General features: G+C 46.2%; 1 protein-coding gene across 16 annotated transcripts in view; it reads left to right on the plus strand.

Annotated features, from left to right (window-relative positions):
- The window catches only part of RBFOX1 (RNA binding fox-1 homolog 1), a 1,986,757-nt gene that overhangs the window by 1,795,248 nt on the left and 167,668 nt on the right, over positions 1 to 23,841 (plus strand). For 14 of the 16 annotated variants that reach the window (XM_074346731.1, XM_074346734.1, XM_074346737.1 and 11 more), the window contains one exon: positions 14,645 to 14,887. In XM_074346731.1, coding sequence (XP_074202832.1) covers positions 14,645 to 14,887 — 243 coding nt within the window. Of the gene's footprint in view, positions 1 to 7,811; positions 8,047 to 14,644; positions 14,888 to 23,841 lie in introns of those variants that run through there. The other 2 variants (XM_074346740.1, XM_074346742.1) reach the window with 2 other exon arrangements.

Raw genomic sequence — 23,841 nt, forward strand, 5'->3', positions numbered from 1 at the left:
TGTATAAAAGTTTATGAAATGAGGATGGAGGAAATCCAGAAATGCATCATGCAATCAAGCCTCTTGAGAAAGCTAGACTTGCTGGGTCATATGAGTGGAAACCTTAGGAAGCAGTTTGGTGCAATGGAAACATATCCAGAGTTCAAATCCCAGCTAGAACATGGATTAGTTGTCTGAACGTGGGCATGTTGCTAAGTTACCTGAGCCTCAGCTTTCTCTTCTGTTAAATGGGTATGAATGGTACCCACCCCACTGACCTTCCAATATTGTATTGAGGCTCAAATAGACAATGTCTGACTGCTCTCAGAAGCTTATGCATCCTATCTCTGGCTAAGCCACTGTGATGATGCTGATGAAGAGGACGATGAGCCTCTGTCTTATTTATTTACTTCAAGTGACCACCTGACTCATCTGTTTGTTTCTTCTATTTCAAGCATTTGAGTTGCTTCAAGGGAGCAAGTAATGTCAAAGGGCATAGTTTAAATGATCAGATTCCTCTCTCTTCTCTCTCCTCTTTTTACACCTTGGCTCGCTTCATCCCAGCATATACCATCATTGCATTTACTCTTTGAACCAAAACACTTCTGAGCATCTACTCTATGCGTGCCATTCAAATACTCCTCGGAACCTGTTGCCTGATAACACAGACCTGGGCCTCTGCCCTCAAGGGCCTCACAGTCCGGTAGCCTCCAGGTCTCTATCTCAGCTCTCTGCAGATAGCCTTGCCACCGTCTTTTCCTTCTTTTTCATTGATTCTGCCACCCTGGGTAGGAGATATTTGCTCCGACTGCAGCATGGAACTGGCTTCCCGCATGTTATCTTGTCAACATGTTTCATACCATCTGGCTATTTTCAACTCACCCTTCAACTCTCAGTTTAGACGCCAGTTCTTCTGGAAAGCCCTCCTTGATGAATCACAGGGGAGAGGCGAGCACTTTGGGCTCTTTATATTTCTCCTCGCGTGGCACATGCCCCATGGGACTATCTATTCCTGGTCTGTTCTGTGATTCCTGCCCACCTACCTGGGCTTCCTAAATCCTCATCACCACTGGAGCCCCTGAACCTAGCACAGGACCTGTCATCCAGAAGGTGTTTCGCTGCTGAAACAATGCCGTGAATATCAAGTTCTCGCCTATTTGAATAGTTCATTGCCCTTGCTTTCTGGCAGTCTCTCCTAATTTCATTTCTTGCAAGTCCAAGTATAATTCATTTTGTGACAGCCTTTTTTTTTTTCCCAGTTGGCAAACTGTTAGAGGCTAAAACTTACGCAATGCACAATGAAAGACAAGGTCGTATTTTAGCATCTTCGCCTGTTGCCGTAACCAGATTAGACATCTTCCTACAAGTGAGGTGAATGCAAGCCAACAGATATTTATCATGTCAAACACCTGATTACAGAATACGGAAGAAAAAGAGGGAAATGCTAAAGATGAATATGGCAAGTTCCTGCCCTTAAGGAGTTTACCATCTTATGAGAGGCCAATGATAGTTACATAGGTAACTTGGGTAATTAAAAATGCAATCAAAGGTTTGGTTCTGGAAATTCATTATAAACTATGTGGGTGCTGGTAGGTGGGTTCTGTACCTTAACAGTGTCATGTCTCAAGGTCTTGGAGTTGTTTCAGCTAAGTTTAGGGTCCAGCTTTGGGAAGGGACCAAAGAAGAAGGAGAAGACATGTTTATTAGTGTCACTGGGATGTACACTTTCATGATGGGTAGAGAACTCAGTTTTCATAACGTGATATGAGTGGTAAGGATGGATCCATTCATGGGCAAGACAATGGTATCTTACTTCTTGTCCTGATTTGTATCTAGAATGTTTACTTTCCCCCTTGCTAGAACATTTTATTATCTGTAACACCGTTCCCCTGGGGAGAGTATATGGTTCTCTTTCAAGCAGTGTCACTTAATGCTCCAAAATTCCCACATCTAGTGGCCGTCCCTTGGTGACATTCTTAGTGGGATGCTTTACTCAGCAACATTCACAGTGGAGCTGGTACCTCTCTGGGCTACTTGGTGCTGGCCATATGTATAGTGACTTCTTCCCTTACAAAGAAAGTTGCCTCACACCAAATCTATTAAGTTCCTATTTCAGAAGCAGGCAGAGAATCACCTGGATACCTGTGATGGAATAGGAAACACAGTGATATTATCCCAGGTCACATCTGCAGGGTAACTGTAAGCAAGCTATAGAAGGGAACACAACCCACTCTTTCCCTTTTGTGGATCTGGCTAAAGGTAGTAATATTCGCAATGGCGTAAGTCCCTGAAATTCATCTTGGATGTAAATTTGACACTGATGTTACCCTGATGGTGGTGGTGGTGAGAACTTTTTCCCCTTCTTTAGAAAAGAAGCTGGGAGAGGAGATAAATTGTGATAGTGAAAGTTTGCTCAGGATTGAAGGCTTCCTCCATACCAGTAGGTGAAGGGTCTTTACTGAACTATAATTAAAAACGCATTCATCTGTTCCTTCTCTTATGAAAATAGTTTTGCTAACATTCACTTGCTTGGTTCAATTGTCAGTTTGTCCCTCTGCCCTTCTGTCGGCACCACTATATTTGGGACAGTGGTGGGCAGCTCCAGCCGTCACTCAGGGGTAGATGTCAACGGCGATGATGCAATGTTATGGATGGCAAAATACGACAGCTGAACTTTCGCTGTGTTTGCAGCAATGTAAAGGACTGGTCATACAAAGTCAATTTCCTACTTTTGACAGCATGCTATAGTCATGCAAGAGTTTCCCATTGCGGGGAACTGGATGAAGGGGACACAGACACTTCCTCTGATTTTTTTTTTCAACTTCTTGCTTTGGACTCGGAATTGGATTGATCCAAATATGAGTCTCATCACACACTACGAGGGTGACCTCAGATTATTTGCTTAGTCTTTCAAAGCCGCCCATCTGTACAGTGAAGATAATGATTGTGTCCCCATTGTGAGACTGTGGGGCACACTGAGGGACTTCCACACATACAACACTTAGGGCAATGGAAACCCTGTGTTGAGAGCCATTCTAATTATATTCCTGTTGTTATAAATAATGTTATAATCACCACCATCCTCATCGTCATCACTAGCACTAATAACCCAGTTGGATTCTCGATCTTGGGATGGCAAGAGCAAGATCTCGTGCCTTTTTGGTTACCTCCAACTTTGGCTAGGATATGTCAGAAAATATTTTGTGGCTGAATTATTTTACCATAACCCTTACAGATACCACCCCTCATTATAGCCAACAAGGAGGTCAATCATAGCTTCCTTGACCTGGATTTTGCATCTGCCACTGACTAGCTTCAAGACTTTCTCCTTCTTTATCTGTGAAATGAATGTGATAAAAATAAGTTTAGTAAATATATAGCTCCTGTAGAGATGAAGTTAGACAATATAGATAAAGTGACTAATTGTCTAATGCTTACAATGAACTTAATGAATAACAGCCACTCTGGCTGTTACTTTTTATTAATAATGGACAATGATAAGGCATTTACAGCTAGTTTACGTACAGAGAGGGGAATCTCTATGTTGCATGGCTTTCCACCAAGAAATCCTTCAGCGCGATGTTGAGATATTTCAATGGGGAAATTGTTTTCAACAGTGCAAAGCAGCATTTGATGGTTTGACCTTGTTTCTCAGCACCCTGAGGTGCTGGGTGAGTCAGAGCATGTCTTAGCCCAGTAGGAATAAAGAGACTAGCTTAGGAATTCATTTTTCATGCAACAAAACCTTTTGACTCTGTGTAGGTGTGTGGCACTCTTTGAAATGCTTGCGGCAACAATGATGAGAAAAAAAGATGAGGTTTCAGTCTTCATGAAGTTTACAGTTTAGTTTGAGACAGACAGCAAAATATATGTAATATAAAATATATGGATAATGTCAAAAGCAAAATGTATGTCATGTCAGACTTTGTCAAGGATTTTAAAGGGCAGATCAGGGCCCCCTGAGGCCCTGGGGACAGAAAACCCTTCTTCTTAAGGGCGTGATGCTGTTAGTTGGGAACTTTACTTGCTCCAGACACTGCTAATTTTTTTAAGAGAAAAGCACTTTTCCCTTTAGAAATATCACCTCATAAGCAACCATATCAGGACGACTGACTTGTACAAAGTGCCATAAATATTTGATTGTCACTAACTTTTAAGGAGTTGAGAAAAACAACCACTTCATTGCCTTCTGTGACTCCAAATGGAAAGTCAGAATGGAACATTTTGCAAACATGACACCTCGTCGTTGCAAACCTGCCGCCCACTCGGCTGGTTTGTATTTCTGGGGCTGGTGTTTGTCAGCCGTGGCAAGATGGCTTCTGGCCTCTCTCTCTCTCTGCTTCCTTGTCGAGGTCGGGAAAGTGAAATGAAACAAATTGCTTTCACTTGAATCTGTGACGTGGACTCTTGTTATCTTTGCTGTTTGTTTGTTTTTTGTGTGTGAAATTATGGCCTCAGAGTGGGTTTCAGAGTTCTTTGTTCAAGAGATGCTTTTCTGTGAGCCAGTATAGTTAGGAAACCAAGGTTTGTATGTTTACCTAATTGAGGCCAGATATGAACCCATCTCCAACTGTTTAAGGATATGGAGCTTAAGAATCTAATGGATTTGTGTAACTAGTGCTTACGAGTTGTGAGTAAGAGGAAGTAACTTCACCTCCCTTGAAAAGAGAATGACAGTATGTACCACATTGGGTTCTTCTTAAAAAGGATAATGTAGGCAAAGCTGCTTTGTTGAATTTTGTGTCCTCAGTCCTTAGAACAATGACTGGTACATAGTTATTGCTCAAGAAGAAATGTTTTCTCATCATCATCACCATCATCTTCACTACCATTATCATCTCCATCATCATCATCATCCCAACATCATCTTCATTACCATCACCATCTCCATGTTTATCACCATCATCCCACCATCGTCTTCATTACCATCACCATCTCCATGTTTATCATCATCATCCCACCATCGTCTTCACCATCATCATCATCTCCATGTTTATCATCGTCATCCCCACTACCTTCTTCACCATCATCGTCATCTCCATTCCTATCATTATCATTATCTCCATCGTCATCTTAGTATGGATTCAGTGGCAGGAATTCTTCAATAAGCCCAAATTAGGTTTAAGTTCTGGTTCTGCCACTTACCTGATTCACTAACTCCCAGAGTGGGAAATATTTTGTCACTTGTTTGGAGCCTCAGTTTTCTTATCTTTTAAAAGGGACCATAATATCTATCTCTTGGGAGTGGTTGTGAGGATTAAAGTGCCTGGCACACAGTAAGGTCCAACACACCTCTGCACGTGTTCTCCAGAGGAAGCACTTCTCCGAACTAGAAGGGGGACTGATTTCATCCCCACAATAGGGCATAGATGCCCACAGGACTCTCTAGATTATAAAACACATTCCTGTAGATTTTATCCCTAACGCATCACCAGAGCGTCACCGGAAAGGATAAAATAATTGTTATTTACAATAATAGATGAGGAAGCGGGACACATGGAGGTTGAATGACTTGCCAATAGTTCCACAATTATGCCCCTGACTTTTCAACACTTAACTCTGATTCCATAGTCACAGCACCAATAAAAGGTTGGATGGTAACAGACAGAGAAATGACCCAGCATAGTGTCTTTTATTTTATTTATTTTACTGCAACCCATAAAAGATTTTACATTGCAGCCCAATTCACCCACATAAAGGTTTCATGGAACACCATTCTTGCTCTTCTGTTCTATACTTTCCCAGTGTGGCACAGTTTATTTCATTTCAAGAATGCTGGCGTGATAACCCCCTACATGGATTTTACATCCCAAGGGATCACACCTACAGTTTGAAAAACACAGAATTCCGTTCCTGGATCCTACCCTCAGAGATTTTAAGTCGGTGGGTCTGGGCTGCAGTCTTAGCATCTGACTCTTTTAAGGGAATACCCCAAGTGATCGGATGGTCCACTGGGGAAGGTACAGTGCCCTATTACTTCACTCTGGTTGTTTCCATCTGAAACACTCTTCTTTATGTGGTGTTTTGACTTTTTTTTTTTTTTTTGCATTTTCTCTATAACTTCTCAGAACATCCTTCACCAAGGAATTTGTCTGTCTTGTTTTCAGCCCTGTTGCTTTCTAGGCAAAAGCAAGACCCCTATACTTTGGTTTAAGGACCCACATAGGACTTTACAGTTATCGGTAATGACAAAGAGCTTATGGCCCATGAAAAGGGCTTCTGAGTCTACCTGTGGGGCTGCAGTCATGCGAGGAAGGGGCCCCGGTCCTCTGTGGCGATGCAGTCCTGAGAGGGGAGTGGACACACCCCTTTAAAGAACTTGAAAGGACTGCTTGTTTTAACCCTGCATTAGAGAGAGCCCCGGGGAGTGACTGCAAATAGAAATGGAAAGATGGCACAAATACTGTTTGTCCAGATTTTCTTTCCAACCCTGGGGAGCTGGGAATTAAAAAAAAAAAAAAAAAAAAAAAAACTTACCCAAGGGCTCCCTGAACTAGTACCACTGACAGACCAGCAGGAAAGTGGAATTCTTCTGGGGAGCCTCCTCCGCCCTCACCTCCTCCTCTGTTATACAATTTAATTACAAGTTTAATCACTTCAGAAACCCCATCCGTTCCCTCCAGTGTCGCAAGACCTGTCCCTTCCAAGCAGGCGTCTCGGCGATAAGCAGCTGTCCACTGGGGGGGGGGGGGGGCTCCTGAAACCTCTCCCTCTGCGAGCAGGAAAAGACATGACTAAATAAAAGCTGAAATTGTGTTGACATTTTACTGCAGTTGTTGTAGTTTTAATAATAAAGGAAGAACAAAGTATTTGTAGCTTTAAATAAAGAGGCCGCAGTTGGCATTGATGCAGCATTTGGCATTGAAACCACCGGGCATGTTTCGTACGAGGTTTTATTTTTGCTCATTTGGAGAGAAGGAAAAAAACCATGAGCTAGGAAGAGACAAAAGTTCACGACAAGGGGAAAGCAGCAGGACTGTGCTTTTCCTTCATGCCCTTCATCACCACTGGGGCTCTGTGGTCATCTGTGCGTTCCTTTCTTGAAAGTCTACTCCCTCTCTTGCCTGTACGGTCCCCAGGAACAAAAATGGGTTTGGATTTCGCTCACCTTTTTATTGAATGTGATGCATGAATCTGCTCATATAGCGCCTACTATGAGGCACGGTGCTGTGTGTGTTTGCTTTTCTGTGATTTGATTTTTATCATGATCCTCACAAAATTACCCTGGGAAGTCACTCATCATACTCCCCATTAAACAGAAGCAAAAACTGGAGCTCAGGGCATTGCAGCATCTTGCGCGAGATCACACAGCTCGTCCACCAAGGAGCCAGGCAACCACATCTTCTAAACAATCGCTTGTTATAGTGTTTTAAGATCGATTTACAATCAACCACTCAGCTTTGTTATAAATTTTTACATCCCCGATGTTCTCACGGTATTTTTTTTAACGCACCCACCACCATCTCTCTTATCTCTTTGAGTTCTTTCTTCATCCCTCCCCTGTCTCTTCCCCTGCTATCCCTGACACCCCCACTCCCCTCCTGAAAATATAAAACAAAACAGGGGTGTCACAAGCTTCCCAGTGGATTTCATAACTTTGCATACCATATATTTAGTTTAGTAATGAAAAATTCCGGCTCCAGGCGGTGCAGAGGATAGCATTTCTAATGTTTTTTAAACAGCTATTAATGTAGTCGAGCGCTCTGTGTGTGTGTGTGTGTGTGTGTGTGTGTGTGTGTTTCCTTCCTCTTCTATATAATCATCTGCTCAGTGTGCACTCTGAAACTGAGAGCAGGAGCCAGAGGAGGGGCGAGCTGTGATTGATGGGCCAAGCTCAAGGAAGGAGTCCCATCTGGGGTTGGTTTGGGGAGCAGTCAGATGTTGAGGGGGAGGTCAGCCAGGCGGCCTCAGCCCCCCCCCTGCTTCCACACCCCAGCCGTCCACACGTTGCACAGCGCACACACCCGCGCTCGTAATCGAGGCTTGCTTTGGGCAGATGCTTTGTGGTGTGAGACTAGAACAGCTGCTAAGTTTATGGAGGAGAAAGGCAGCAGGATGGTGCAGCAGGTATTTTTTTCCCCCATTTTCTATTTCACGCGAAATTGTGATTTGAATTAAGCCGAAGCCTTCCCTTGCGTTAAGTCTCTGTTCTCTCTCTGTGATGCGGATTCTGCTCCTTGAATCATGGGGTGGGGGTGGGGGGGCGTTCAGCCAAGTGTGTGTGTGTGTGTGAGCTTTTCTGCTTGATGTGTTGAACTGAGCTGGTCTTACAACCAGCAGGTTAATGGTGTAATTTTGCATTTCCCTTCTTTGTTTCAGTGCCCCTGGGGGCATGATGCAGGTTGGTTCTTTTCAGTCCAGCATGGGAGGCTTTCTCTGAATATGTGCAATTTCTTGCCGGAGAAGTAGAACAGACCAGGCTCCTGAACTAAAGTAAACCAAACTGTCAGCAAGACAGAAAACTGCAGGCAGCCAAGAATGGAGAGTTTCCACCAGCGAGTCCGTGTTGCTGGGATGGAGTGGGGGGCCACTGTGGGGGAGGCTGCTGCTCTAGGCAGTGTGGACAGATGTCATCAGCTGGTTTATGAGGGCTGGACAACTCCCATGCATTTCTTCATTATAGGGGTGTGTTTAGGCCAGAAGAGGTTTGGGGGAGCAAGAAATTGACCGGGGACAAATAAATTGCAGAAGCAAAAGGAGAGAGGATGCTGGGGAAGTTTGACTGTTAGATCTGGGAAAACACAGAGAGAGAGAGAGAGAGAAATATTTACTTTGAAGTCTACTATCCACCTTGGCAGGCACTTTTCCCCCTCGGTGAAAGTCAGACAGTTAACAGTGAAGAATATATCTGTTTCGTGCTCTGCCACGTAAGGACTGTTTTCTTCAGTTGAAATGTGGTTTGCATTAGATTTGGAGCCAAGATATTTTGCAAAGTCTGACGGGCTGCCACTCTTGGTTCGTTTATTAGTTTCCCAAAACTACTTTATTAAACCACTCAGGGCCGTGCATGAGAGAAGGGAGATGTCTAAACAAACAACAACCAGAACAAAAACCTCTCTTTTTCTCTCCGAATCTGCCTCCTGAGAAAATTAGGGGTGCGGGACGTTTCGGTGACCAAGGAAAGGCTCCTCGTGTTTGAGGAGCGTCTCTCCCAGTGCCTGCACGCAGCAGAGTCGACATACTACGCTAATGGTCAGATTACGATATTTGTCTTAAAATAGCAATAATATCCTGGCTATTTCATGCTTCAGTAAAATATTTAAATTGAAATGGCATTTTTTCTTCTTTTTTTGCTTTGGTGAATCAGACTTGGTTGCATTTTAATAATCCTCTTGCTCTCTGTAACTGGAGTGTAAGCCACCCCGTGGGGCTTCTCGGGTAATGAGGGGGTCCCACGTCATCTGGCTGTTGTCAGGTTGCTGTCCTAATGGAGGTTTTGTGTATGAGGGCAAAGAAGTTTCTCTTCCTTTTACCTTAATTGATATTCTTTATTTCGAGCGTCTACCTAGTTCTGCAGCAGCAGTGGTGGGTCTTAAAAACATGAGGTCTTGGCTTTCTTTCCCCCTTGCGTGTCTTTGACAGCAACCTAGGAAAGTCGAGGCACTGAAAATTAGATGCTGGGTTTGCAAAAATCACTTGAAGCACTCCCTTGATGTTGTGGGGATATGTGCAAAGCAGAACCACCATCCCCATCAACTCGGAACACCCACAAGCACCCTGACTCAGTAAATATCAGGCTCTGATCATTCCACATATTTAGGGGAAAGTAGGGGTTTGGCACTGGAGCAGAAGAGGGCAGCTTCTGAAAATGAGGGAATGTCTAGCCAGAATGTGCCAAGTAACTGTTGCCTGTCACCGTCACCGATGTGAAATTGGCTTCAGCTTTCCACCAGGAGCCTGTTCATGTGCCCAAGATTTGCCTTGACCTGGAGTGAAAAAGGTGCCCTTCATGGGAATATGTTTTTTTCCAGAAAAATCCATTTCAGCCAAGCTAAGAATCCAGGAACCTCACTAGGGAGGAAAGAAGGACATCTCGAAGCCATTTGAAGGTGAAAAATAATTCCATAGGAAGTACGATGATCTTAATTAAATATTAGCTGTAATTAGCCCAAAGTGCAAATGTTGGGAGTATTAATTAGGGTCTCTCTGGAATGGCTGTCAGAGTTAATAAGTAACTGCGGGGGGTCCCATCAACATCTGTTGGAGAACTCCAGGCACAGGAGTGCGTCCCCAGCTCTGTGGACCTGAACGCTACCTGTAGGTTCCTCAGCTACACGGGCACCATCTCTGGAGCTCGGCGCCCTGGGTTTGCCAGTATGGCAAAAGCTCTAGTAGAGGCTGGTGGGTTTTCTGGGCTCCAGTGGTACTTGGTGCTTGGTGATTGCTTTTGTTAGGGTAGCCTCAGGGGCTTTGGAAGCCAGGCTTTGGGCTTGAGGTGGCCGGAGTTTCTCAGGCTGCTATTCTAGCCCTTGCCAAGGGTCACCCCTCATCCGGCTAGTGGAACACTGGCCTCTTTGAATCAAATACCCCAACACCTGACCTCCCCGTGGGGTGTAACGTGCCACCAGGTAGAAAACAGATCTTGGAGTCACGGTATATGTGACAGATGGCGGTTTCTTTATTTAAAATTGGGAAGGCATTTCCCCACCAGGTAATTCTCTGGCCAGAGGAGACAGCCCCCTCGGCATGGATTAAACATGGGCTCTGGTTCAGCTCCTGGCTTCCCTAAGAGGTACCTGTGGCGGCACCTTTGCAGGATTATTTAGCAGCTCTGGGCTGCAGCATCCTCTGCAAAAAAATGAAGTGGGATTAGAGACGCCGTGCATGCAAAGCAGAGTCTAGAGCTGGGCGCTATTAACATCTGGGGCCAGAAAAGTCCTTGGTTGGGGGCGGGGGCTGTGCTGTGCGTTGTATGTTTAGCAACGTCCCTGGCCTCCACCCACTGGATGCCGGTGTGATCCTTTCCTCCCCAGTTGTGACAAACAAAAATGTCCCTATAATGTCTCCTGAGGAACCGTCACCCCTGCTTGAGGACTCCCGATGCAAAGCACCCAGCACATTGTCTAGAGCCACTAGGTCTGAAGCAAAGGGCAGTGGCATTCAGTTTGAATTCTGAGCTCTGGCCTGGGGAAGAGAATGGGTTTCAGACGGAGCACAGAAGCCTGAAGCCATCCTAGGTCTTCCCAGGAGCCCCCTTCTGCCGAGCCCGCAGCATGTGTGTTTACAACGCAGCGACCCGGTGACGAGAGGCACACCCTGAAGATGGCCCTGCCACTCCCTTCTTGCGCCCTCAATGCTGCTGGTCTCCAAGTCAAGCTGAGCCAGCCGCTCCTTGGTTTAGATAGAAGGTACCCCCTTTCTCTCTCTTCCCGCTTCACGGCCAGCTGTATTTCCTGCCCAGACTATTTGTACAACAACAGCGTCTTAGTGGATATCTCTGTATTAAACGCTAACCCTGCCCCAGCGATGAGAAAACTTTTTCTGCAAAGGGCCAGACAGTTAAATCCTTTAGGCTGGATGGGTCATACGTGGCTGTGCCCAAGGAGCGGGATTGGGGCCCAACAGAACTTTATTTACAAAAAAGAAGCTCTGGGTCAGATTTCTTCCATGGTCATTGGCCAGTCCTTCCCCCAGCCCCCCACCTGTCTCCTGTTGCCACTTGGAAGCTTGCCAGAGCCCAGAGTTCACTAGTCGAGCATGCATTCACTTAACAAACACTGGAGAAGGCCAGCCCTGCAGCCAGCCTGCTGCTGGACCCTGGAGATGGGACAGAGGACGCAGCAAGTCCCTTGCCCCCAGGATGCTCACAGGCAGTGGTGGTACCTGGAGTTACCGCTGCAGTGGGGTCTAGAGAGCAGGCAACCCATGTGGCTTAAGTGTCAAGGGAGACTTGTAGAGGGAGGGGACCCTCGATCTGGGACCTCAAGGAGAAGCTGAGACTAGCCAGGCCAGGGAGCCGGGGAGTAGGGAACTCCCAAGCAGAGGAGGCAGTGAATGGGAAGATGTGATGGTACTGCGAGGCTGGAGTGGCCATAAGCCTCCTGAGGGCAGGCCCTTCCCTCTCCGGTGCAGAGAGAGGTCAGGTCCTAGCAAAGGGCCCTTGACGTTTAGTGGGAGCTTGTGGGACTGGATCACACTTTCTAAGACTGCTCTGCAATGAGGAGAGGCCACATGGGCATGCACGTTCCCCGTGAAAGTGTTCCTGCTGAAGGTGGAGGAAGGAAACCTTTGCTTTTACGACTGTCAGTCTCTACCAGCGCTCCTGGGAGGGGCTGCCCCGGGAGGTCCCGCCTGGGGTTTTCGTGGGTCTCTCTTGCAAAGCAGAGGTGAGCTAAGTGGAAGGTCGGGGATGCTGAAACAGACCATTGGGCAGAAGTGGAATTTAGCACAATGAATTTCTCTTTGGAGGGTTCTCAAGGTCCCAAAGTTTCTAGAGCTTCTTGTCAACCAGAAAAAAAAAAAAAAAGTGGCATCCATATGGAATTTCTGTCCACAAGGACGTGTTCCTTGAATAGCCCTGAAGAAGGGAAGGATGCTAGTTGATCCTACACAGTAGAGGATTTTTTTTTTTTTTTTTTTTTTTTTTTTTTTGGATTGGTCAAGACCTTTTTGGTTGCAAGGCACGGAAAACCTCAAGCAAAAGAAGACATTTACTGACTCACATAGCTTAAAGAAACAGCAGCGTTACTAAGTACAGGTAGGGCTGGATCCAAGACTTCACAGGATGTCACCGGGGCTCAGTTGATCTATTTCTCCGTTTCTGGGCTCCGTTTTCCTCTAAGTTGGCTTCTGCTTTAGGGAGGGCCTCTTCAAGAGGCAGTTCTTGGCAGCCCCAGGCTTACATTATTTTTCCAGCTGCCCGTCATAGTAGTAAAAGAACTTCCTCCCCCAAATCCAGCAAAGTAGCAGGATGAAGCCTCACTGGAGTTGCTAGGGGTTAGCTCACTAACTGGCCTTGCTCAGAAAGATGGGGCAGGAGCCCAGATCCCTGCGATTGTGAGGTGGGAGCCTCTGGTTAGCTGGGCTGGGTCACGTGACCACATGGAGCGGTAACCAGAGGTGGGGCTCACCCACACCTGCACTACATGGGCTGAGGGTGGAAGTGTCCCCTAAAAGGAAACTAAGCATCATCTTGGAAGAGGTGTGACCAGAAAGTGGCCGTGAGGATAAATGACCTCTGTGGTTTCCCAAGGATGGACAGGGTTAACTTAGCACGTAGAGCGATCCAACCACACAGCACAGACAGACCCTCACAGCCCTAAGTGCTATGAAAACACGTTGCCAAGAACGAAATGGCTGTGCCTTTTTGCTTCCCATGGCACAGACATTTGGAGAAATTAGTCTGGGGGAGGAAAGGGCCTGATGGGAGTGTTTGCACTTGTAAAATGTTTTAAACTTATCCTGAGCATCATTCTCTTCCAAGTGTCATCTTTAACATTCTAATTAAGGTTCCTTCTAAACAAATGCACCAGCGCCGTGTGCTGCTCTGAGAATAAACTTCTTTTTCCCTCTCTGTCATCATGGGTTTTTTTTTTTTTTTTTTTTTTTTTTTTTGCTGCACTCCAGTTGCCTTTGCTGAAGAGGCTCTCAAATGTCAGTGGCAGGGACTGGGGAGATGTGAGCAGTTCTGACATTTTTGCCCTGGTATCATCATCGGAGGGCTGAAGTCACATCTAATTGACCACAGACAATGGGAGAAGCAGCTATTTGGTGCGCTTAATTGCTAAGCTTTCTCTCTCTCTCTCTCCCCCTCTCTCTCTTTCTCTCTCTCTCCAAGTATGCAACCCCATTTCTTAAGACCATGGAAAATTTAGACCTCTGGGTTACAGTCTCTGATGTCTTGCATGAGTGCGTGTGCGTGTGTGCGTGTGTGAGTGTGTGTAGGGTAGGCTAGTAGAGTTATAGGGGTGGAGGTTGGGCTGGAGAGAGAGAGATGTTTCCTGAAATGGAAGCATTTGAATTTGTTTTTATTCTTTTGACTTGACTGTAATTATCACGCCGCATGTTTTGCCTAGATCTGAAGGGCGAATTGTTATATAATACTCTGCTTATAAAAAATAAGTCAGGGAATGGGGGGGAGGCATTGATTAATGAGGCTAAGAGTTAAGTCCAGCATTTTGCAGAGATACTTACAATGGGACTATCACAGAAGGCCATCTTTGTCCAAATTAGGCCTTGAATTTTCATTAGCCGCTTCATAGTGGCACTGAGAACATCACACACACACACACACACACACAGAGAGTGACCATTGAAAGGACCACCACCCTCTTCCCATTATGTGAGCCAAATCACATAAAATTTTGATTAAATTCAAATGCTTACATGAATTGTCTCTCCTCTCAAGAACACACACGTTCAATTTAATCTCTCTTGGCATTTTAAGTATCAAATCAAGGCTCTGCTGTCAACCAGAGACAACTACAAGCGCACACGTTCCAAAATGGGAGCGAAAAAAGAAGGATCTGCCAGAAAAAGTGCAATCCAGCAGAGCGCAGACCCTCATGGTCTTTGGCTGTGGGGCTGGAGGACCTGGGAAAGGGACCTCAACCTTGCGCCCGCCCGGGGAGCAGGTGTCCCCGCGCCGGGGAGCGGGGGAGTGGAAGTTCCGCTCGGCGCCAGCTCACGCTTTTCTCGCCCTCTCTCCACCTTTCTGATTTTCCAGGGTAATCAGGAAGCAGCCGCTGCCCCTGACACCATGGCTCAGCCTTATGCTTCGGCCCAGTTTGCCCCCCCTCAGAACGGCATCCCCGCGGAATACACGGCCCCTCACCCCCACCCCGCGCCAGAGTACACGGGCCAGACCACCGTCCCCGAGCACACGTTAAACCTGTACCCTCCCGCCCAGCCGCACGCGGAGCAGAGCGCAGCGGACGCCGGCGCGCACACCGTGTCCGGCACCGCCACAGTAAGTGGGCGCTGGCGGGGGGCGGGGCGGGGGCGGGGCGCTGGCGGGGGGCGGGGCGGGGGCGGGGCGCTGGCGGGGGGCGGGCCGGGGGCGGGGCCCCAGGGTCCCGGAGACGGCCCGGGGCGCACCTCCTCTCAACCCCGTCCCGCAAAGCAGCGCCGGCGCCCGGCCTTGGCGCCCAGCCCTGCAAAGCTCGCCTCACCTCCGAGCATCCGTCCTCTCTTAGTCCTTCTTTAAATCAACATTTTCCTAAACTGCATGTATTTCTATAAATTTTCATCTATTTTTTGTTTCTTTAGTTTTGCTTTTTCTGGAATTATGTCGTCTCGATGAAAGCATACACTCTGTCATCTTTTTTAATGGTTGGATGAAGATACAATTTACATACAGTAAAATTCACCTGTTTTAGGTGTACAATTCACAGGTTATTAGTGTATGTACAGAATTGTGCGGCCACTGCCAGATTCTATTTTAGGAATATTTCCATCACCCCCAGAGCAAATCTGTCCATTTGTAGCTACTCCTCCTTGCCAACCCAGCCCTCCTTATCTTAGCCTAATTCATTTGAGACTCACCTATGTTGTGGCTTGTGACTCTGGTGTCTTTTTTATGGCTGAGCTCCCTGGGGTGCAGGTGGTCTGGGCTGCCAAGGAGCAGCAAGAGAGAATTTTGCAGGGCAGCGGGACTGTTCTTTTCTGTATCGTGATGGTGGAGGTAACACAGCTCTCTATGCATCCAAAAAAAGTCCATTTTATTGCATGCAAATGGATGAAATGGATTGAAAACACACAAACAAACTGAAAAGAAACTTTCACTGCCATCAATGGGAACTGGTGTTGCTGGCTGCTCATGAACGATAACCCTAAGCAAAAATAGTGGTTCGGATTGCACACTGTTTATTTGTGTACCACCTAAAATAACCATGCACCGTGCCTACCCCAAGAGGTATGTGTACATTTAGGAAATCCTGTTCTGCAGAGTTCTTTATAAGCCTGGATGCACTCAAGCTACAAAGTCTAGAACATTTTGTAGGTACAAGGCAATTGGGCTTCTTTCTTCCGATCTCAGGCCTCTGAAAAACTAGTATTTGTGAAGCAGTTCAGTGGTTTGAAGCATGGTGTGTTTCTTGTCACTAAAAGTCACTGTTGACCAACTTTGCTACCTGGTACCTCACGGTGGTTGAAGGTTAGGTTTGGAGATTTTTTTTTTAATAATATACATTTTAAATCCTTCTATTGCTTTTCCTTCCTTTTTTATTGTGCCCAAATACATATAACGTAAAATTTCCCATTTTAATGAATACCATTCAGTGGCATTCAGCACGTTCACAGTGCTGCCCAGTTATCACCATTGTCCGGGTCCCAGGTGTTTTCAGCACCCCAAAGGGAAATCCAGTATCCATTAGACAGTCATTCTCCATTCCTCCCTCCCACCAGTCCTTGGGAACCACTAATCTGCTTTCTTTCTTGGTGGATTTGTCTATTCTGGGTTTTTCAAAAAATAGAATCACACAACATATGACCTTCTGTCTTTGCCTTCTTTTACTGAACAGAATGTTTTCAAGGTTCATCCCTGTTGTAGCACGTATCAGGCCTTCATTCTTTTCTTAACGGCCAGATACCATTCCACTGAATGTATAGACACATTTTGTTTACCCATTCCTCCACTGATGGGCATTTGAGTTGTTTCTACCTCTTGGCTGTTGTGAATAACACTGCTACTGTCTTTTTTTTATCTGCTGTAACTTAGGGATGGGTTCGTTAGATGGGCTTGCTGATTTAGCAAGCATGTATCGTGTTGACGACCAGGTGGCAGCAATGGGGTGGCTGCTTATTTGTGTTGGTTGTTTTGTGATAATCAGTGGTGGTAGGGCTTGAGGAGGTTATTTTAGGACTAAAAACAGTCCAATCAGGCATCATTTATTAAGTCTCAACACATGCCAACCATGCAAACTGCTGTGGAAGATTCATTCATTCATTCACAAATATTTATTAAGCATTAGCATCTGTTACGATCAGGACTCATCCTGGGTGATGCGGATGAACCAAACAGGATGATCCTTTCCTCTTGTAACTTAGTGTGAGAGTGAACATATAGCAATCAAATAGCCATATAAACACACGTTATGACACATGCTTTTAAGGAAGACAGGTGGTGTGGGAGGATAAACAAAGAGTAGAAGAACTGCCTGCAAATTAGTAGTCTACACAGGGAACAGTTCTTCAAGGACATGATATTTAAGAGGAAAAGACAAAGCATCCAGGCAAATGGAACACCAAGGTCAAAGGTCCCGAGGGTGAAAAAAGAGCTGGGCTTAGTCAAAGAACTGAAAAGAGGCAGTGGGTCTAGGGCATGTGACGAGGGGTGCCTTTCCAAGTTCGAAGAGGTGACATTGTGGTGGGGCTGGAGATCCAGCTACTTTGTCTATTCCAGCAATGTTTGGGTGGTCCACCCTGCTACAGAAAGTTTCCAAGGAAAGAGGGCCAATATAAGGTGAAGCAGGTGGGCTTTGTGGCTGATCCTAAAGGAAGTCTTAGGACGTATACAATTGGCTGGTTTGGGGGGTGTGCAGGCATCGTAAAGGGGGCCATCTTGTTTGCAGCTACAAATAATCACCTGCCTCTGCTTTTCCCTCTTTGGCCAAAAGGGGGGCTGTTTCTGTTGTCCATGACCTGCTTTTGTGTTGGACTTCCCTGACCTGACCAAGCAGAACATAGTCCATGACAAGTTTCTTCCAATTGTCTCTGCCTTGTGCACTTACGGAGGGGACCTGCTCTTCACTTAGCCCCCAAGTGGGACAGACCCATGGTTCTCGCAACCCCAGAACACATGGCTCCATATTAAATACCTAAGTTATTCCCCACAGGGCAGCCTTGTACCTGGAATAACTCTGTCCTTTGACAGACCAGCACAGTGCTTCATGCCCATCTGAGGGTCCTGTAGGGGCCATCACTTCTTTGAAAAACTGAGTCGTTTTGGGTAAGAGAAAAGATCCATCCATCTGGTAGGCTCCCAGAACTTCTAATATATGCACATGATTTAACACAAAGTGCAGAATCTGTAAAAGGAAAGCAGGATTCACCCAGAGCTCCCAGCCAGAGCCGAGGAAAGTGCAGACAGAAAGAAAAGACTTCCCAGGCCATCCTCTCCATCCCCCAAAGGCTGAGATGAGTCCCCGCAGGACGTCTTTCTGCTGAATGTCTATTTAATGTGAAGCCTCCAAACACATCATGGATCACTGTGCTGACAGAGGCAACGCTGTCTTCTATTAGATACCCCTCCTGACAAGGTATTTTACTCTTGACATATTATAATTAGAGATTTGCAAGTGGTGAATTCTCCATGTATCTCCAATAGCAACTTAACTTCTATTTTTAACACCTCTGCCGTCTGTCTAGAAGTCTCCCACCAGCTCTGGGATCTGATGGGGAAAGAACATGGGTCCTAGAGTTTGGTGGCTGAGCTCTGGGCTCTGTTAACATAGAGAGGAGCTGTTTATGGAGCCACGTTCTTCCTGATCCTCAGCTGATTCCAACTGGAGCGCTCACTGTGTCTCCAGTTTTCCTTAATACCTTTAAGAAGAGGAGATGTGGTTTGGTGATAACTTCCGATTCTTAACCGTTTATATACTGGCTCTGTTTAGGAAGCCGATTACGTAGCTAAGGTGTGGGGAAAACTTCTCAATGCATTCCTTATTGTTAACTAGCCATTGTTATTATTATAATTATTACCACAATTCATATTTGCGGTTAAAAAAGTCACACACTAGTAAAGTATATAGAATGAAAACTAAGATTTTTCTTAGACACAAGAGTTATCAATTCCTTCTGTTTCCTTCAAGAAATGTTATATGCAAATGCAAGCATATGCCTGTGTCTTAGTCCGTTCAGGCTGCTACAACAAAAATATATATTGGGTGGCTTAGAAACAACCAATAATTCTTTCTCACAGTTTGGAGGCTGAGAAGTGCAAGAATGTGGCACCAGCAGATGTGGTGCCTGGTGAGAACCCACTTCCTTCACAGAAGACTGACTGTCTTTTCCCTGTGTCCTCACGTGGTGGAAGCGGTGAGGGAGCTCTCTGGGGTCTCTTTTATAAAGACACTAATCCCATTCGTGAGGGCTCCATCCTCATGACCCGATCATCTCCCAAAGCCCCCACCTCCAAATAACATCACCTTGGGGACTAGGACTTCAACATATGAATTTCGGGGAGACACAAACACTCAGTTTGTAGCAGCCTGCTTGTCTATTTCCCCCTCTCTCTCTCGCTCTCTCTCTCATCTCTAGTTTATCTTTCTCTGTCTCTAATTCAATATTTATATCCTCTAACTTTTCAGTAGTTCCTTTCTATCCAAAGGACAGAATTAAAAATCTATGAAGCCACGGCTTTGGCACCTTTTCTATCTGGGAGACCATTCTGTGTCACACTCTGGGATCCAGTGCGTTCTTTTTCATGTCTGTGTGCTACCTTACATACAGAGGTATCCCACTGGTGGAGTTTAGGTTGTTTCTGGGGTTCATCTTGCTTTGCATTATTTCCCATCAGGCTAGTGTGAGCAGCTGGGTACAAATATCACTGTCCGCCTCTGGTGTCTGTGTATGATTGGTTAGAAGGTCCATGGGTTTATAAACATAGACACTGTGCAGCCCCCCCCCCGCCCCAGAGAGCCCACGTGCAGCCCACAGACAGTCCTGAGAAGGCCTGCTGTCCCCAGCCTTGCTCAGCCCAGTGGTACCCTGCTCAGCTCATGGCCATTCCCACTGTGTGTTCTTGGCTCTGGGTACCCGTCTCTCTAACAAAGAGAAGTCCCTCCAGAGCCATCTGGTACCAGGGAGAAGAACAGGAAAGGTGTGCCGCCATGGACTGGGGCCTGCTGTGGTCACAGACCCTGCTCGGCACCCTTTCATCCCTCACATCACACTTTTTACATGATGTTAGCACTTCCCCATTTTACATTGAGGGCCAAGACGTTCTAGATGTCCTGAGTGTGGAGGAGTTGTGATCGCAGAGTAGAGCTCCTCACCAGGTGTGTCTGATGTCGCAGTCTAGACTTTCCCCAGCTTCCAGGGCATCCCCTACAAGGTCCCCTGGCCAGCAGCTCAGGGATGGTTGACCTGGGACCAGAGGGAGCGACCTAGAGTCCCCCACAAGGCTGGTGTCCTGAGCCTGCTCTCCAATTTAGACAGGCAGGTCAGTTAAGAACTGGAATCTGGATTTGTCAAGGGTTTCCCCTCTGCTCCAAGCTGAAGGCTCTCAGGCTGGCCACTTGACCTCTCTGCTCTCACATTCCTCCACTGCGTTTCTGTCATTGTCCACACGTTCTGCCTCCTCCCTTCTACACAGTCATTGGAGATGAGTTGTAGAAGGCCGAGAGAGAGCCTCTCCTTGTCAGGTGGCTCTGGCATCCTCTCTTCACATTTCAAGTTTGGTGAAATCACTGAGGGATGCCTGTCTAAAAAAAAATAGGATAAGGAGAAATGTCCAATCAGGAAGCAGGGAGTAACAGTCTCAAAAATAACAGGTTTTGCTCATTGAGTGTCAGCCTGTGTTGTAATCACTTTACATGTACCATCTCAAGTCACCTTGACTCTCCATCACTAAAAAAAAAAAAAGAAAGAAAACATAAAAAAACTAAAAAAGTGGGTACAAGGCATTATCCGCCCCACGTTGCAGGCAAGGAACTTCCTGAAGGTCATGGTAGCTAACAGGTAGGAGTCAGAGCTCAAAACCAGGTTGTCAGACTCAAGACCAGAATTCTTAAGGGCTCCAAGTCCAGAAGGCACCCCCAGGCATGCCCAGGCACACACGCTGGGCTCTTCTCTGCCTTCGTTGCCATGGCAGAAAAGGATGCTTTGCTTGGGAATTCCTCATTTCACCCCAGGGAGGGCCCCAGCAGACCCAAGCATGTGCAATATTACAAGCTTAGCGCGCGCTCTTATTTGAGACCAGCGCCTTGAGCAAACTCCAATAACATGTTTCAGTGGCTTCAAAATTGTCTTTTCAGATGACAGTGTGGCTGAGCCGTTCTGTCAATACCTGTTCTGTTTTCCTAAGGTTCACATTTGCTTTAAGGACACAGGGACTGCCTCTTGTTCCCTCATGAGGACGAGTATTATGCCTTTGCCTCCAGTATATGCTTTAGAATAAATGGTCTGTGGCTTTCAGGATGAATGAAAAGTCTTCGTTACCCAATTCGGGGGCCATTTTGCTGTTCCAAAGCCCCTACTCCCCATCCAGCACCCAGCCCTGCTGGGCCAGAGGGCACAATGGAGCCCTACTTATGATAATGCTGAGCGGAGTGGGCGAAGCTGTGAGCATCAGAGACCCATGTGCCTAATGTCCCTTTCTAGAACTGGCGCTTCGGCTTGGATTCTGGTAGAACTGAAGGCTCTCGTAGCAGGTCAGAGAAAAATGGCTCAAGGTAAATAAATACCTTTAGGTGTTACCAGGAGAAGCAGTGAAGAACCTCAGAGTTCCCATTTCAGTTGTGACCCGGGGTCAGACCACTGGCATGCGATGGAAGCTCTCTGAGTCACACTTTCTTCCCTCGTGTATGTGAGGCTTAGAGTAGCTGTGGCGTCAAAATGAGTTAATGCCGATGGAAGGCTTGGCACAGTGATGGGCACATAGTAAATGGTCTACCCTGTGAGCCATTATGATTAGGAAATGATTACGTCATTCCCAGTGGGAAATCAGAGAGTTCTCCTCTGTCCCGAATTCTTCATTGTAAATTTTTTTCAGGAGGGTAAATCTATCCTAGGAATCGTGCCGTTTTCTGTGTCGAGTGAAACTAAGACTCAAATTCCCACATTTATTTTAAAAGTAATTCTTATAGGTAACGATTTCCATACAAATAGTTTTCAATCAATCACTCATGCCTCAGTGCAACTGATTGGTACAAGCTAGCCATTGACCTAAGTCTAGGTCAGGGAGAGCAAGGTTAGGATTTATTAAAAGGGTAAATGACTGAAGTTTGGTTCCGAAGGCTGAAGCCCTCTTGCTTTTGCTGGGTGAAGAAAAATCAGGCATATCCTGAGTTCAAGTTCACGTTTCCCTGGGGAGGGCTTCAGCTGGGAGTCTTACAGTCATCCGAAACGTTCCGTTGTGACTTTGTCTTCACTTGCTGTCTTGTGCTTAGTCATAGCTGTATCCGTTGCCATCAATTTTACCCTCTCAGTATGACGAAGCAGTCTCTCTCCTTGGTTAAGAGGCTAGTCTTTGAGCCAGTGTTAGCACGCAGTGTAATTGTAAAGTGTTGGGCTAATGATCGGATAATTCAAAGACGAAGTGAGCTGTCTATGAGCTACACAAACGACTGGTCTCGAAGTTTGAAGAACCTGATTGCCTCTGCGTAGCACATAGCCTCATGAGGCGCCTTCATTGCTTTTATTTGTTTGTTTGTTTTTAAATGAACTTAGGAGCAGGCATGAGCCTGTTCTGTGGGCAGTATTTGAATCATTCGTTAACCACCATCAACTCATGCTCTTAATGCGTGGCCATGCTATTTGCAAGTTGGTAGTGAATTCATATGAAGCCTGTGCTCTACTTGGATTTTAGGCAGGAGAAAGAAGTTGGCTGTGCTGTGTTAACTGAGGGTCCCTGGAGGTGGGGGGTGTTCAGGCAGACCCTTGGAATGTTAGATCTGAAAGGGGACCAAAGAGCTCTCCTACTCCAGTCTTCTCACTGTGAGGACGTAAGATGCTCACCCGAGTGAAGGGCTGAAACTTACATACTTTCAGGTCCAGGCAAGTAACATCCATATTTGAGAGAGATCGGTTTATGATGGAGACCTAGGTAAAAGAAATAATTAACTTTCCCCATTAATGTAGGAATGATCAAACTATAGATATGATACTATGTGGCCCTTCGATGGAGGCCCTGTGGCAGTCCAGAAGGCACATGGTCCACCCAAAGGGCATTTCCGTAGAAGTCCACCCCATCACTGCCATACTGAACTGCTGGCCCAGCATTGCAGTATCTTGATTTTTCTTTTTCAAGAGCAAATAGGGTTTTGGATTTTTTATGTGCTCTCCTATTTGCTCCTGTTTTGCTGATATTGGTTATCTGCCCAGCCTCTGAAGATACTTTAGTTTATAATCCCCAATTGAATCTTTGAACCTTCATTTATTTTTGTAATAAGAGGTAAAATTAGAAACTTTAACCCTTTGACTGAGACCCTATTTCAGGTTTATAAAAAAAGATAGCTTGGACGCTTTAGCATGACAGGGTGGAGATTCATAGAGTGTTAGAGCTTGAAGTGACCATCTTGTCTACGGGCTTTGTTTATGAATGATGCAGAGGCTCAGAGAGGGAAATGGACCTGCCTGAGTCACACAGCGACTATCGCAGCACGCCCCTCCCGTGCATCCTACTGTCTATGATCATCCTTTTTTCTTTTTTCTTTTTCTCTCTATCTCCTGGATTCTGTAGTAGCTTTCAAAATCCACTTACTTAGGGTTGTCTCTGCATTAACGCCCACTGACCCTGCCTACAGGGGCAAGTCAGACTGTGTGATTTAGGACTCCATTTCTCTTTGATATCCCATTTTGGTTCCTAGCCAGAGGTTTCAGGCAGGCGTGGGCTCTACTTTCAGAAAGGCTTCCAGAATTCTGAAGAGTCTTTATTTGACCTAATTTTCTCCTGCTGACCCTGATGGTTGTGCCTATGGGGCTGTGCTCATTCAGTAGTGTTATGTGTTCCGACCAGCTCTGATCCCAGTCGCTCCTGGGTCAAAACACTCTAACCAGAGAGTCTGGGTTTCCACCTTTGCATCCCTGAAGAGCATGAGACCACCAGGTTGTCAAATTATAGCCTTTGATGTAGAACGAGATCCAAGTTACTGCTTGAGCTCCCAGAAGGGCAGGAGGTCAAAGGCTGGGTTCTGCTTCCCATAGTAGAGTGACCAGAACCTTGTGAGGCAGGTGAGCCAAGCAGAGTAGAGATCCCACAGA

This window comes from Camelus bactrianus, chromosome 18, assembly GCF_048773025.1.
Source record: "Camelus bactrianus isolate YW-2024 breed Bactrian camel chromosome 18, ASM4877302v1, whole genome shotgun sequence".
NCBI lineage: Eukaryota > Metazoa > Chordata > Mammalia > Artiodactyla > Camelidae > Camelus > Camelus bactrianus.